The 15,275-nt window shown below is 36.8% G+C and overlaps 1 protein-coding gene across 1 annotated transcript in view; it reads right to left on the minus strand.

The window, feature by feature from the left end:
• DNAH7 (dynein axonemal heavy chain 7) overlaps positions 1 to 15,275 on the minus strand; it is a 257,234-nt gene that overhangs the window by 207,314 nt on the left and 34,645 nt on the right. The window contains exons 6-9 of the mRNA XM_068967281.1: positions 10,432 to 10,519; positions 8,586 to 8,766; positions 6,218 to 6,293; positions 3,882 to 4,007 (exon numbers count right to left, since the gene is read on the minus strand). Coding sequence (XP_068823382.1) covers positions 3,882 to 4,007; positions 6,218 to 6,293; positions 8,586 to 8,766; positions 10,432 to 10,519 — 471 coding nt within the window. The remainder of the gene's footprint in view (positions 1 to 3,881; positions 4,008 to 6,217; positions 6,294 to 8,585; positions 8,767 to 10,431; positions 10,520 to 15,275) is intronic.

Genomic DNA, 15,275 nt, shown 5'->3' on the forward strand with positions numbered 1-15,275 from the left:
TCAACATAGTTCTGGAAGTTTTGGCCACAGCAATCAGAGCAGAAAAATAAATAAAAGGAATCCAAATTGGAAAAGAAGAAGTAAAACTCTCACTGTTTGCAGATGACATGATCCTCTACATGGAAAACCCTAAAGACTCCACCAGAAAATTACTAGAGCTCATCAATGAATATAGTAAAGTTGCAGGATATAAAATCAACACACAGAAATCCCTTGCATTCCTATACACTAATAATGAAAAAGTAGAAAAAGAAATTAAGGAAACAATTCCATTCACCATTGCAACGAAAAGAATAAAATACTTAGGAATATATCTACCCAAAGAAACTAAAGACCTATATATAGAAAACTATAAAACACTGATGAAAGAAATCAAAGAGGACACTAATAGATGGAGAAATATACCATGTTCATGGATCGGAAGAATCAATATAGTGAAAATGAGTATACTACCCAAAGCAATTTACAAATTCAATGCAATCCCTATCAAGCTACCAGCCATATTTTTCACAGAACTAGAACAAATAATTTCAAGATTTGTATGGAAATACAAAAAACCTTAAATTGACAAAGCAATCTTGAGAAAGAAGAATGGAACTGGAGGAATCAACTTGCCTGACTTCAGGCTCTACTACAAAGCCACAGTCATCAAAACAGTATGGTACTGGCACAAAGACAGACATATAGATCAATGGAACAAAATAGAAAGCCCAGAGATAAATTCACACACATATGGACACCTTATCTTTGACAAAGGAGGCAAGAATATACAATGGAGTAAAGACAATCTCTTTAACAAGTGGTGCTGGGAAAACTGGTCAACCACTTGTAAAAGAATGAAACTAGATCACTTTCTAACACCACACACAAAAATAAACTCAAAATGGATTAAAGATCTAAATGTAAGACCAGAAACTATAAAACTCCTAGAGGAGAACATAGGCAAAACACTCTCAGACGTAAATCACAGCAGGATCCTCTATGATCCACCTCCCAGAATTCTGGAAATAAAAGCAAATATAAACAAATGGGATCTAATTAAAATTAAAAGCTTCTGCACAACAAAGGAAAATATAAGCAAGGTGAAAAGACAGCCTCCTGAATGGGAGAAAATAATAGCAAATGAAGCAACTGACAAACAACTAATCTCAAAAATATACAAGCAACTTATGCAGCTCAATTCCAGAAAAATAAATGACCCAATCAAAAAATGGGCCAAAGAACTAAATAGACATTTCTCCAAAGAAGACATACGGATGGCTAACAAACACATGAAAAGATGCTCAACATCACTCATTATCAGAGAAATGCAAATCAAAACCACAATGAGGTACCACTTCACACCAGTCAGAATGGCTGCGATCCAAAAATCTGCAAGCAATAAATGCTGGAGAGGGTGTGGAGAAAAGGGAACCCTCCTACACTGTTGGTGGGAATGCAAACTAGTACAGCCACTATGGAGAACAGTGTGGAGATTCCTTAAAAAATTGCAAATAGAACTACCTTATGACCCAGCAATCCCACTGCTGGGCATACACACCGAGGAAACCAGAATTGAAAGAGACACATGTACCCCAATGTTCATTGCAGCACTGTTTATAATAGCCAGGACATGGAAACAACCTAGATGTCCATCAGCAGATGAATGGATAAGAAAGCTTTGGTACATGTACACAATGGAGTATTACTCAGCTGTTAAAAAGAATTCATTTGAATCAGTTCTGATGAGATGGATGAAACTGGAGCCGATTATACAGAGTGAAGTAAGCCAGAAAGAAAAACACCAATACAGTATACTAACACATATATATGGAATTTAGAAAGATGGCAATGACGACCCTGTATGCAAGACAGGAAAAAAGACACAGCTGTGTATAACGGACTTTTGGACTCAGAGGGAGAGGGAGAGGGTGGGATGATTTGGGAGAATGGCATTCTATCACGTATACTATCATGTAAGAATTGAATCGCCAGTCTATGTCTGACGCAGGATACAGCATGCTTGGGGCTGGTGCATGGGGATGACCCAGAGAGATGTTATGGGGAGGGAGGTGGGAGGGGGGTTCATGTTTGGGAACACGTAAGAATTAAAGATTTTAAAATTAAAAAAAAATAAAAATAAAAATAAAACAAAAGAGAAACAACACTGTGGTAGTGTTTTGAAAATGTACTAGTGCATATAAACACCCTTTGTGAAAGCAAGATACTATATTGCATGATCTTATCATTACATACAAAACTAGATCACAGGCCTTGTCCAGGAGAGATATCTGAGTACCAGTACCTAAAAGAAAGGAAAGAAAAAAGCACAAGGCAGGGAGATGGCCTCTTCCTATTCCTATAAGACAAATTCAAAAAGACAAATAAATCCACATTACGCAACGGAATGTTGAAAGGATGTCATTTCTAACAGTTAAGTAGTCTCACTGACAAAGGCCAGTTTTATGCTATGTATGTATATACATGTGTGTGGCCATACATATACATTTGGCTACATGGGCCCAGAGCGTAAAAATGAGAAGATGTCCCACTAATGGTTATCACGTCTTTCGCTGGGTTGGTGGAAAGAAGGGAAGCCATGAGGAAAAGAAAGTCCAGGTGGGTGAAGTCAGGTAAAGTAAAGAAAAAGAGCATTGCACTTAAAAAGCATATATCACATTTATATGATCATATATAATTATATACATATCTGTACAAAGAGATTAAATTAAAATTTGTTAAACAAAGGAAGAAGGGGAAAGAGGAACAGAGGGAGGGTGAGGAGGGGCCTCAGACACCGCAAACCCACATTCATCTCACAGGTGGGAACTGGAGAGAGCCTTTGATGAGAGGGTGGCAGAGCTGGGGTGATTCTGGGTGGCTTGGCTTCCTGGTTAGGGTTAGGGGTTCCTGTGTGCTAAGGATCCCAACTTCGGAAGGAATTCAGAGAACTTGGTCAGTGAGGCCTCCCTGGTGTATGTCCAGGGGGCTTCCCAGAACAGAAACAACAGCTGCACTTCTGTAGCACACAGAGCTCTTAGCTTTCCCTTCATTGGTCTGCAGGAGGTGAGAAAATGTGCTCATTATTGTGCCCTCATAACAATACCTGCTGTTAAGAACCAAGAGGCCCTGGAGAGCAGATTGCAAGTAAACTGTGGCGGCTTTGGCTGGGAGGGTGAGAGAAGGTTCACGGACCACCCTGGAGACCTGGGTGCCGTGTCCTCGAGACAGAGATCCACCCAGGTTTTGAGAGGTCTTCTTTGAGAAAAATAATATAAAACTATATTACTTCTGCATATTTTATAAATACATATGTCCACGTGTGCCTATTGCTAGGATTCCCCCCAGTGCCTCGGAAGGGATGGCACAAGGGAAGCATACAAAGCTCGAGCTTCTAAACTGTGAGGTAAACTGTCCTCAGCCCTAGGGCCAAGACCTTTAGCACCACAGTGCCCATCAGTGTTCATACCACAACATCACCCAACGGAGATGTATAATCTCCAACAGCTGCCCAGAAACTTCACCTCATGCCAGTCACATGGGCAGTATTTCCTAGGTCTCTGAACAATAGAGATTATTGCAGCAGCTAATGTTCCATGGGATTTAAAACAAGTCATGGCAATTCAGTTCTTTACCTGTGACTACTCCTTAAAATAAATGTGGTAATTGGGTGGGGGGTGGGGAAGGGAGAACTGGATTAGAGACGATGGTGATGCTCACTTATTACTCCATATAATTCTATGTTATTTACAACCATGTTTAAATACTTAGGTTAAATTTGCAAGAATTTTAAAATTTATAGTTAAAATAATAAGTGAAATAATTAAGACAGAATAGCTTTCATCTCTCTTAAAAAATAAACAACAACAACAAAAAACTTCAGTAAGGCCAGAAATACTTACTTAAAAGTACTGTGCCACAAATCTAGCACTGATAACATTGTAGGGTTCATTGCATTCAAGTGATCCCGAATATAACTGCTTGCAGCTAAAAATGATTTCCTCCAAGGCTTTGGAAGAATTTCCATCCTGAAAACAGAGAAAATATTTAATAATCTTCTTTAAAAATCAAAAATATTATAACATTCAAAATACTTTTTGAGTAACACTTTTTTGAGTTTAATTTAAATTATCCCTCATGGTAATAATAAAACATGTTATATAATTATGCTTTAAAGTATATAAAAGTCATACTCATTATGGTTTAATATACTTTCTAATGCATATAAAATTATACTTGAATTTTTATTATATAATGACATTTTTTTTCCCTAAAAGATTGATCTGATGGAGTCCACAAATAACTAACAGTAATTAAGCAGAAAAGAATAGCCAGCTATGTTCTATGTACATCTTCAAAGATTTTTTTGAAAGGAAATATTTTAACATTTTATACCCCTGTGGTTTTTAAAACATTTTAAGAATGTAGTCTAGCCTGGAAATCTCCTTAAATTTCACCTCTGACTTAAAGGTCATTACAAGATCAGGAACACTAACATTCTATTTAAAGACATGTACTCTGTAACTGATGGCTAGATGGTAAAGAATCTGCCTGCAATGCAGGAGACCAGGGTTCGACCACTGGGTCGGAAAGAACCCCTGGAGAAGGAAATGACAACCCACTGCAGTATTCTTGCTTAGACAGTTCTATAGACAGAGGAGCTCTACAGGCTATAGTTCATGGAGTCGTAAAGAGTCAGACACGAATGATAGAGGGTTTAATAATCATATTTTGTAACTCTTCCAACTTGAATAATCATCTTTTATATATTAAAGATGGGCCATCTTCATCTTTCAGAGTATATTTAAACATTTATATTTTATGCCTGCAATTGTTTTTACTCATTAATTTTAAACACTCAGTCTTGTTGTAATATATAGTAAGTTTAATTCAGTTTGTCATTTGTGGCCATACCACCTTTACAATTACAAAGGATAATTTTTGTCTATACCTGGGAGAAAGATATTCTCCATAGAAAATATATTGACTCTTTTTTTTGTTGTTAAGATAAACGATTTGGGGCAATTTTAAATGATATGAAAGAAACAAAGCAAAACTGAAGTGGTTACTTAATTACATAAGTTCTATTCAAACTATTTAAGAGATGTATTCCTAAACATTAATTATTTTAGGGAAAATATATAGCAAGTGAATTTTCATATTATGCATTCTATATTTTAATCCATGTAAGAAAATGAAATATGTTCTATGTTTGCATATTTTCTATAACGTTCCCAATGTGTTTTGAGGCATTCAGAATGCCATCAAGTTTTCACGTCTGCATCATATCTGAAGCCATGCTTGGAGCTGTGGAAATACAAAGATCTGTATCAAGTTCTTTCACCAGCATACTTATATTTTAACCACATAAGCATTCATCTGTCAGTACGTCTGCCTGCCTATCCATTTATCCAACAATTTATAAACATAATGTGTTTTTGTTTAGTCATGTCTGACTCTTTACAACCCCATGAACTATGGCCCACCAGGTTCCTCTGCTGGCGACGAAATGAAACACCAACACTGCAGAGTGGTTTAAATCTTTATATTTTAACACTTGCTTTTTACAGCTACTTTATTTTATATCCCTTGCACAACAACCTACAGGGCAAGCTGCCAAGCACTATGATTCAGAGACTATACAGTGCGCAGGCGCAGGGCGAGATAATCTTTACCTTGACTTATTTACTGCAGCTAAGACTTTGTTTTGGGGAACTTCTTTATCAACTTAGAATCCGTTTTTTCCCAGGGTCTGCTGCTTTTGAGGAATCAGAGAAACATCCTTGTGTGCAAGAAATGTTCTTTTCCCACGGGAACAAACAGGATTTTTAGCTGAACATCTCGTTTGCAAGAATGTTCAGCCCTGGTTGAGAGTCTCGTTTGCAAGCACTTCTCAACCTTCCTTAAACCTAGTTCCCTACATTCCTCTGTCCATAGGACTTTCCAGACAAGAATACTGGAGTGGGTGGCCATTTCCTCCTCCATAGGATCTTCATGACCCAGGGATGGAACCCCTGTCTCCTGCATTGGCAGGCAGATTCTTTATCACTGAGCCACCTGGGAAGCCCAAACATAACATATTAGGGCTTAAATACATAAAGATAGTACAACCACTTGTATAAATGAAGTACACAAATTATAAACATATATATGAGAAAATATAACCAGTGTATAAAGATATCTGCATACACAGAGATGATCAAAAAGCCAGTATTCTTAGAGAAAATTAATTGCTTACTCAGCACGATGGGGTGGAAGTTCTTCTACCTTTCTGTCGTCTTCCTTTTCTCTAGGATCTTTCAAAACAAAATCAACTAAAAGAAAATTGAAAAGTTCTGATCAACAATCTTATAGTAATTACAGTATTTCCCAAACAACTGCAAAATTAACTCCTTTAAAGTTGTTTATATTAAGCATTTTAAAATAATGAGCAATTTGTGTATTAATAAACACAAGATTTTTTAATTTTTTATGAGAAAATCTATGATGTCTGTGTCTTTGAGAATGTATGTACTCCATCTTAATGATGTCCCATTCTTTCATTTGAAAATCATTGCTTTTAATATTACATTTTCCTTTTGAGCTATGAACCACTGAAAGTAGTCTGACTGAATTGAAAGTCATCAATACAGAGCAGTAGTTTCCCTTCAATGAGGAAAGATAAATATTGCTCTGTTCTCTTTTAAATTGCTCAAGAGCATAGAACTATCTTGTTAAGAAATCAGTAAAGTGAGCTCCCTCTGCTTCTGTGGTCCTTAATTCAGTTAATTCTATTATTCCTACTTTTCTTTGAAGATGCTCTTTCTAAAATGCATATATGTTACTACCCCTCTGCTTAAAATCTTTCAGTGACTCTCCTTTACCCTCAAATGCTTTTAAGAAGTTGCCTTTTGTAAGGCCCTTAATATACTTTCCCTCTTCCTGAAATGCACCCTTTTCTTGGGCCACCAGAAGGGCTTGCAAGCCCAGAAGAGCCTTTCACTTTTGTCTACTATCATTTCCACCATTTCTTATGCCATGCACATTTCCTAGTATGTGTTCATCCTTCACGATTCAGTTCAGGTACCCCCGAGTCCTTCCTAACAAGTCAGACATGACCTCTTCTCCCTTAGAGCATGTTCTCGATTTCTCTCCTTACTGTATTTCCTACTCTGCTTTATCATTTAGTAATCTGTTCATCCCTCTTATTACATTACGGACTCTTCAGGGGCAAGAATTTGGCTCTTTACATGACTGAGACACTCAACAGCAGTCTTAAATGTAATGAATGGTCTCCTCCTTGAAGGGTTCCCAGGCCATTTCAAAGCAATATAATTTCTCCCAATCTGACACAGAGTCAGTTATATCAGGCTTACTACCACAAACAACTAGAGAACCTTTCTTTAAAAAAGCATGGATATGAAAGACCTGCCTCCAGAGGTTTTAATTCAGATGGGTCCAGAAATGAGAATTTTTTTAATGATGCTGATTATTAGTCAGTCTTAGAGTGTATTGGTTTATGCCACGAGTCAGCAAACTTTTATTATAAAGGGTTACATTGCTAGTATTTTCAACTTGTGAGCCACAAGATCTCTATCGTGTATTGGTTTATGCCACGAGTCAGCAAACTTTTATATAAAGAGTTAGATTGCTAGTATTTTCAACTTGTGAGCCACAAGATCTCTATCACAACTCCTCAGTCTCTTACGTACAAAAGCAGCTATAGACAAATATGCAAATATGCAAATGAACGTGTGTAGCTATGTTTCAGCAAAACTTTATTTACAAAATTAGGAAGTGGGCCAAATTGGGCCTGTGAGCTGTAGTTTGCTAACCTCTGATCCACTGTAATAATTTTGTAATTGATCGCACTCTACTTTATGATATCGGTAATATTAAGGCTATGGTTTTTCCTGTGGTCATGTATGGATGTGAGAGTTGGTCTGTGAAGAAAGCTGAGTGCCGAAGAATTGATGCTTTTGAACTGTGATGTTGGAGAAGACTCTTGAGAGTCCCTTGGACTGCAAGGAGATCCAACCAGTCCATTCAAAAGGAGATCGATCCTGGATGTTCATTGGAAGGACGGATGCTGAAGCTGAAACTCCAACACTTTGGCTACCTCACGCGAATAGCTGACTCATTGGAAAAGACCCTGATGCTGGGAGGGACTAGGGGCAGGAGAAGAATGGAGATGACAGAGGATGAGAGGGTTGGATGGCATCACCAACTCGATGGACATGAGTTTGAGTGAACTCTGGGAGTTGGTGATGGACAGGGAGGCCTGGCGTGCTGTGATTCATGGGGTCGCAAAGAGTCGGACATGACTGAGCAACTGAACTGAACTGAACTGAATGCTAACTAACATGAAAATTTTCAGTTATGTTCTTTGTTGAGGGGATATACCCTTACAAATAGAAAGACTGTTTTGAAATTTTTTTGCTACACTTTGTTAATGAAATTTGCTTGAGACCTGAAGCAATATAACAGCGAAGCAATATAACAGCAAACAATAAACAGCATAATAATATAATAAATAGCTTCAAGTATAGATGTCAACTTTAAAATTTAAAAATTCATCTTTAATATGACACATTCAAATCATAAAGCAAAGAGAAACACTGATTTACCTATGGATTTTTTTACACTAAGAAGATAATCTTCTCTCATTTCATCAGACAATGCAAGTATGCTGTTAGTGAGGACTTTCAGATGCTCGGGGACTAAATTCAATACATGCTCCAGCCAAGAGTCTTCCATTGGTGCTACATGGTCCGTATCAATTCCATGGTGGATATAATAGTAATATCTCTATAAAAAAGAGAGCGAGAAATGGAGATGGGTTTAGTACTATAATGGGTTTCCCTAGTGGTTCAGATGGTAAAGAATCTGCCAGCAACGAAGGAGACCTGGGTTCATTCCCTGGGTTGGGAAGATCCCCGGGAGAAGGGAATGGCCACCCACTCTTGCTGGAGAATGCCATGAATAGAGGAGTCTGGTGGGCTATAGTCCCTGAGGTCGCAAAGAGCCAGGCATGACTGAGCAACTAGCACTTTCACTGTAGTACTATAATAAGAGAAGTATTTATCAAAAATAAAAAAACTACTGAGCAAAATTAAAGTTTTAGAACAAAGAATTTACAAATTATAAAAAATTATCTTCTGCAATTCATATTGCCATTATTTGTGTGTGCTGTGTTTAGTCATTCAGTCAAATCCAACTCTTCGTGATCCCATGGACTGTAACCTGCCAGGCTTCTCTGTTCATGGGATTCTCCAGGTAAGAATACTGGAGCAGGTTGGCATTTTCTACTCCCGGGGATCTTCCCGACCCAGGGATCCAACCTACTTTCCTTGGGTCCCCTGCAGGGCAGGCAGGTTTTTTACCACTGTGCCACTTGAGAAGTCCTGGTATTATTTGATCTCTCCTATTTAGGGCTTTCCTGGAGGCTCAGAGGGTAAAGCGTCTATCTACAATGCACGAGACCCAGGTTTGATCCCTGAGTCGGGAAGATCCCCTGGAGAAGGAAATGGCAACGCACTCCAGGGCTCTTGCCTGGAAAATCCCATGGACAGAGGAGGCTACAGTCCATGGGGTCGCAAAGAGTCAGACATGACTGAGCGACTTCACTTACTTACTTACTTATATTAAAAAATGATTTTTATTTCAAGAAAGTCAAAGCTCTTATCTTAATTCATAAGTATGTTATAAAACATGAAGTTAGATTACCAAATATGTAATGTACTAAACAGAACCCATGTGGAAGTAGAATTGTGTGAAAATAGCTTTAGGAACCTTGTATTATTGTCAATCAGAAGTAGATATTAAAAGCTGTAAGTGAATTAATATTCCCTATTCATTGATCTCAGAAATATTATACCATAGGATTTATGAAATTTCCAATTGGCTTATTGGTAGTCTATACCATAATTTTACAAATGTTGTTAAATGTGTGCATGAGGAATTCATTCTAAGATGTGACAGTATTTCTCTAATAATGGACATTTAACTTCAATGTATTTTCACAAGCTTTTACAAGTCACTTAGAAAAGAATTCAAATATCAAAATACTTCCAAATTAGCAACGTTTAAGTCTTTGATATTTACTTTTTAAAAAATTTATATTTTAAATCCTTAAAGAATCACTTTTTCTAAAGTAAGCTGATATGGTTTGTGAAATGTACATTACATAACTAGGATAATTTCTCATAGAATAAAGACATGGAAAAGCTACACATGATGAGGTTAGCTTTAACCCAGGAGCAAGGAGACTTGAGATTCTCTGTGGTCTTAGGAGACAAGGGAAAGTACGATTTTCTTCAGTCATCCAACAGAGCAATTTTATAGAACTTCATATTTACTTCTACATTCACATAGTTCCATAAGGAAGAAGTACAGAATAATCTCAAAAGCATAAAAGCACCTTCAAGGGCTTCCTTTACTTTTAATTATATTGACAAAGAAATATCTTGTTACCAAGATATCTTTCTCTATTGCAGAAGTGGTTAGTTTTGGAAGTGTGCTTTCATCAGGAGTCGCTGAGTCTAAGGCAGCATCTTCTTGCCTAAGAAAATGACAAATAGTATTCAAATGTATATAAAGGTCAGTTAGAACATATATCAATAGATTTATCAGACTGCAGTCTATAAAAATAAGAAAAGTACATTATTAAACATTTTTAAAATAGTAAAACATTTACTTGGTACCATATTCCTCCCAGATTACTTTCTCTTTATTCACAGACACACACCCAGGTATACTGGAAGTGATTTGAAATATCTAAATCAGAGGCCACATCGTTTTTGATAAGCTTTACTCATTCTTCTTCACTGCTCCAAAATCATCTCTCTCCTGAAATTTTATAGAAATGTTCTTGCATTATTCCTGAAATATGTATGACTATTTATAAACGAGGTTTAGAAAAGCACGGATGGGAAAGATTTTGAGTATAGTTTTGCCAAAGACACAGATATATTCTTCCAAAGACCATTTCTCAGATTTCTAGGACCACATTAAAAGTTAGCAACAGGTGATATAGAAGTTCATATGCTGCTATGTATTTATTATTGACTAACTGTTGATACAATACTGTAATGTTTCTAGCTATAATTTACTTCAAAATCTGTACCAGATATGATCCACATTTTGCGACTTCCTCTGGGGCTCCTATGTTCACATCTTCAAAGAAATAAATTGTTCTCAAACAGCTTTACCCTCCTTATCATTGATTATATCACGCTGCAGATCCCAACTTCATCTGGGATGGATATAGGTTAGTGACAGTGTAATAAGATACTTTTTCCCACTAACTGTCCAGTGAGTGGAGGCCAGAGGTTTATGGAATATCTGTCTTAAATATCATACCAAAGAAGGTACTCAGAATGGATCTTCTGACTTGTCTTTTGAAAATCTAAGAATCCACTGTTCTGTGAACTTCACACTTACTCTTTTCAATTAAATGGACCAGAGGAAAGAGTCAAGGCAATGTCTCAAGCAGTGTCTCAGGTAATGTCTCAGTTTAATTCAGTATGTAGTAGATTTAGGAATGAAATCTGCCTAGAAGACTCCTGAAAAAGGTCTAGACTTTCAGTCAACAGGTACCAATGAAGGAAATGAATACAAAGGCTGAGAACAAGGAAGTTATCTGAACAGCTTTATGCCAGCAAATTAGACAATTTAAATAAAAAGAACATAAATCCTTTAGGATTTAGGATTTTTCTCTTTTAAGTCAAGGCTATGGTTTTTCCAGTGGTCATGTACGGATGTGAGAGTTGGACTGTGAAGAAAGCTGAGTGCCGAAGAATTGATGCTTTTGAACTGTGGTGTTGGAGAAGACTCTTGAGAGTCCCTTGGACTGCAAGGAGATCCAACCAGTCCATTCTGAAGGAAATCAGCCCTGGATTTCTTTGGAAGGGATGATGCTAAAGCTGAAACTCCAGTACTTTGGCCACCTCATGCGAAGAGTTGACTCACTGGAAAAGACTCTGATGCTGGGAGGGATTGGGGGCAGGAGGAGAAGGGGACGACAGAGGATGAGATGGCTGGATGGCATCACTAACTCAATGGACGTGAGTCTGAGTGAACTCTGGGAGTTGGTGATGGACAGGGAGGCCCGGCGTGCTGCAATTCACGGGGTCACAAAGAGTCGGACACGATTGAGCGACTGAACTGAACTGAACTGAATAAATGTTTATCAAATGAGGGAATAAGCATATGAAAGAGAGGTGAGAGATCATCAAGATATTCTACGGTTGGAAAGAGAAGGGTTATTTTAACTGCAAAAGAAACCACCTTATTGTTTTATGTTTGCATAGTAAAAAGATACTACTGACCATCATGTTCTTCAGGAATCAGGACAGCTGGGCTCAGATTCTGCCACTATAAAGTATATGACCTTAATAACTGGGTTGTTTTTCTTTTTAATGGCAGAAATGCTTATCTTATCTAATTTTCTGAATCCTGGCACTCAAATTTCATCCTCTGAGAGTAACATGGACCTAAAAGGATGCAGCAAGTTTGGGAGAGGGGAGGAGATAGGAGGCTGGGGGCAACAAGAGAGGCTGCAGAAATTCTTGCCATCAGAACAAAGATCCGTTCAGCTCTAATACTCCATGACTCTATTTTTCTGTGGCCACAGGCAAAAATTCTGCTCACTGGAAACAGTAATAGAAGCTCTTTACTGATCACCTAGTCAAGCCCTAAATAGTTCCACATATATTATCTCTAAATCATACATCTACTCTTACAGGGCACAGTGATATAATTATTCCCACTGTACAGATGAAGAAACAATGTCAAAGAGATTAAATAACTTCCCCTTTATGCATCATTAATTAAATATAAAAACAAGGATTTGATTATCCATAGGTGCTTCTACACTGCAATGCTCTTTCCATCAAAGCAACATCCCTTCCAGAAATAAATCAATCAGTGCTAGAAACACTTTTACCTGGTTATAGGGAAAATATGACGTATTTTATTTTGCAAAAATGAAAAACAAAATTGATATTTTTTCTCTTTATCAATAGAGATTTTTGGTTCAAGATAGTAACACAAACATCTATTTTTTCAAGTTTTTCTGTGAAAATGGTAGTAATGTTAGCCCATGATTATGAAGCAACTAGAGGGTCATCAGTTGAGGAATTATTTCAACAAATTTCTCAAACATGAAAAGAAGATACATAAGAGATGAAATAATTTAAAACACCATAGACAATAACTCATGCAGGAGAGATTGAAATCTGCCTCGGAGACTCCTGGAAAAGGTCTGGACTTGTAGTCAATAGGTACCAAGGGAGGAAATGAGCACAAAGGCTAAGAACACGGAAGTTATCTGAATAGCTTTATGCCAGCAAATTAGACAATTTAAATAAAAAAGAAAATATTCTTAAAAGGCAAAAAAGTATTAAAGATGATTCAAGAAAAACTAAAAAATATGATGAGATCTATATCAAGTGAACTAATTGAATCAGTAAGTAATAACCTTTTTACGAAGAAAAGTGCAGGTCCAGATGGTCTCACTAATAAGTTCTATCAAACAGATAAGGAATAACTAATGCCAATTCTACACAAATTCATTTGGAAAATAGAGTAGTTGGAAACACTTCCCAACTCATTTTAAGAAGCCAGTAGCGCTCTGATACCAAAGCCAAAAACATCACAAGATAAGTACAGTGTCATATTATTCATTTGCAGACTTGAAAATCCTTAAAATTTTAACAAATGTATAAAAGGGATTACACAAAAATAACTAATGATGAAATTAAAAGAAATGCAAGATTTCTTTAACATATACAAAGCAATTAATGTAAAGGAAACAATGACAGACTTTATTTTCTTGGGCTCCAAAATCACTGCAGATAGTGACTGCAGCCATGAAATTAAAAGACGCTTGCTCCTTGGAAGAAAAGCTATGACAAACCTAGACAGCATATTAAAAAGCAAAGACATTACTTTACCGACAAAGGTCCATTTAGTCAAAGTTATGGTTTTTCCAGTAGTTATGTATGGATGTGAGAGTTGGACCATAAAGAAAGTTGAGCACGGAAGATGCTTTTGAACTGTGGTGTTGGAGAAGACTCTTGAAAGTCCCTTGGACTGCAAGGAGATCCAACCAGTCCATCCGAAAGGAAATCAGTCCTGAATATTCATTGGAAAGACTGATGCTGAAACTGAAACTCCCATACTTTGGCCACCTGATGTGAAGAACTGACTCATTGGAAAAAGTCCTGATGCTGTGAAAGACTGCAGGCGGGAGGAGAAGGGGATGACAGAGAATGATATGGTTGGATGACATCACTGACTCAAGGGACATGAGTTTGAGCAAACTCTGAGAGAGACTGAAGGACAGGGAAGCCTGGCATGCTGCAGTCCATGGCGTCAGAGTGACTGAACTGAACTGCCATATTTAAAAAATAACAAAAATCAAATGATTATCACAATGGACATCAAAATAGCATTTGACAAAAATCCAGCACCCACTCATGACAAAACCTCACAAAAAACTACCTTAATCTAATGAAGAATATCTTAAAAACCTACATTTCACATGCTACATAAACGTGAATGACTGAATGCTTTCCCATAACATTTGAAATTTCATTGTCACAAGTTTTATTGAACAATGTACTGAAAGATCTACCAAGAGCAAAATGGAAAGAGAAAGAAAAGAAAAACATCTAAACTGAAAATGAAGAAATAAATCTATATTTGCAGAGAACATGGTTGATATGTAGGAAATTCTAAGGAGCTTTTAAAAAGTTCCAGAACTAGTAACTAGTAAGGTCTCATGATACATAATTAACAAGCAAAAGTCAATTTTTCTATATACTGACAAAGAACAACCAGAAAATGAAATTAAATAACTTCATTCACATCAAAAAGAGAAGTACTTAAGAATAATTTTTTTAAAGTCTAAGATTTGTACATTAAAAATATAAGACACTATTGAGAGCAATTAAATAAAATCTAAATCAATAGAGGGAAATAACATGTTCATGGGCTGGAAGGCTCAATATTATTGAAATGGCAATTCTCTCAAAATTGATTTATATATTCAATACATTGTCTACTATATCTCAGTAAGCTTTTCTTTTTATAAAGAAAGTGACAAGGTGATATTAAAATGCACATACATGGAAATGCAAAAGACCTAGAATAGCCAAAACAATTTTGAAAGAGAATTTTGTGGAATTAAACTACCTGATTTCAAAACTTAATATAAAGCCATAGAGATCAAGACAACATAATAGCAGTGTAAATACAGACAGTTGAAGGGAAACAGAAACCTATATATAGTAAAATGATTTTTGACAAAGGTG

The sequence above is a fragment of the Capricornis sumatraensis genome, chromosome 3 (assembly GCF_032405125.1).
Source record: "Capricornis sumatraensis isolate serow.1 chromosome 3, serow.2, whole genome shotgun sequence".
Lineage (NCBI taxonomy): Eukaryota > Metazoa > Chordata > Mammalia > Artiodactyla > Bovidae > Capricornis > Capricornis sumatraensis.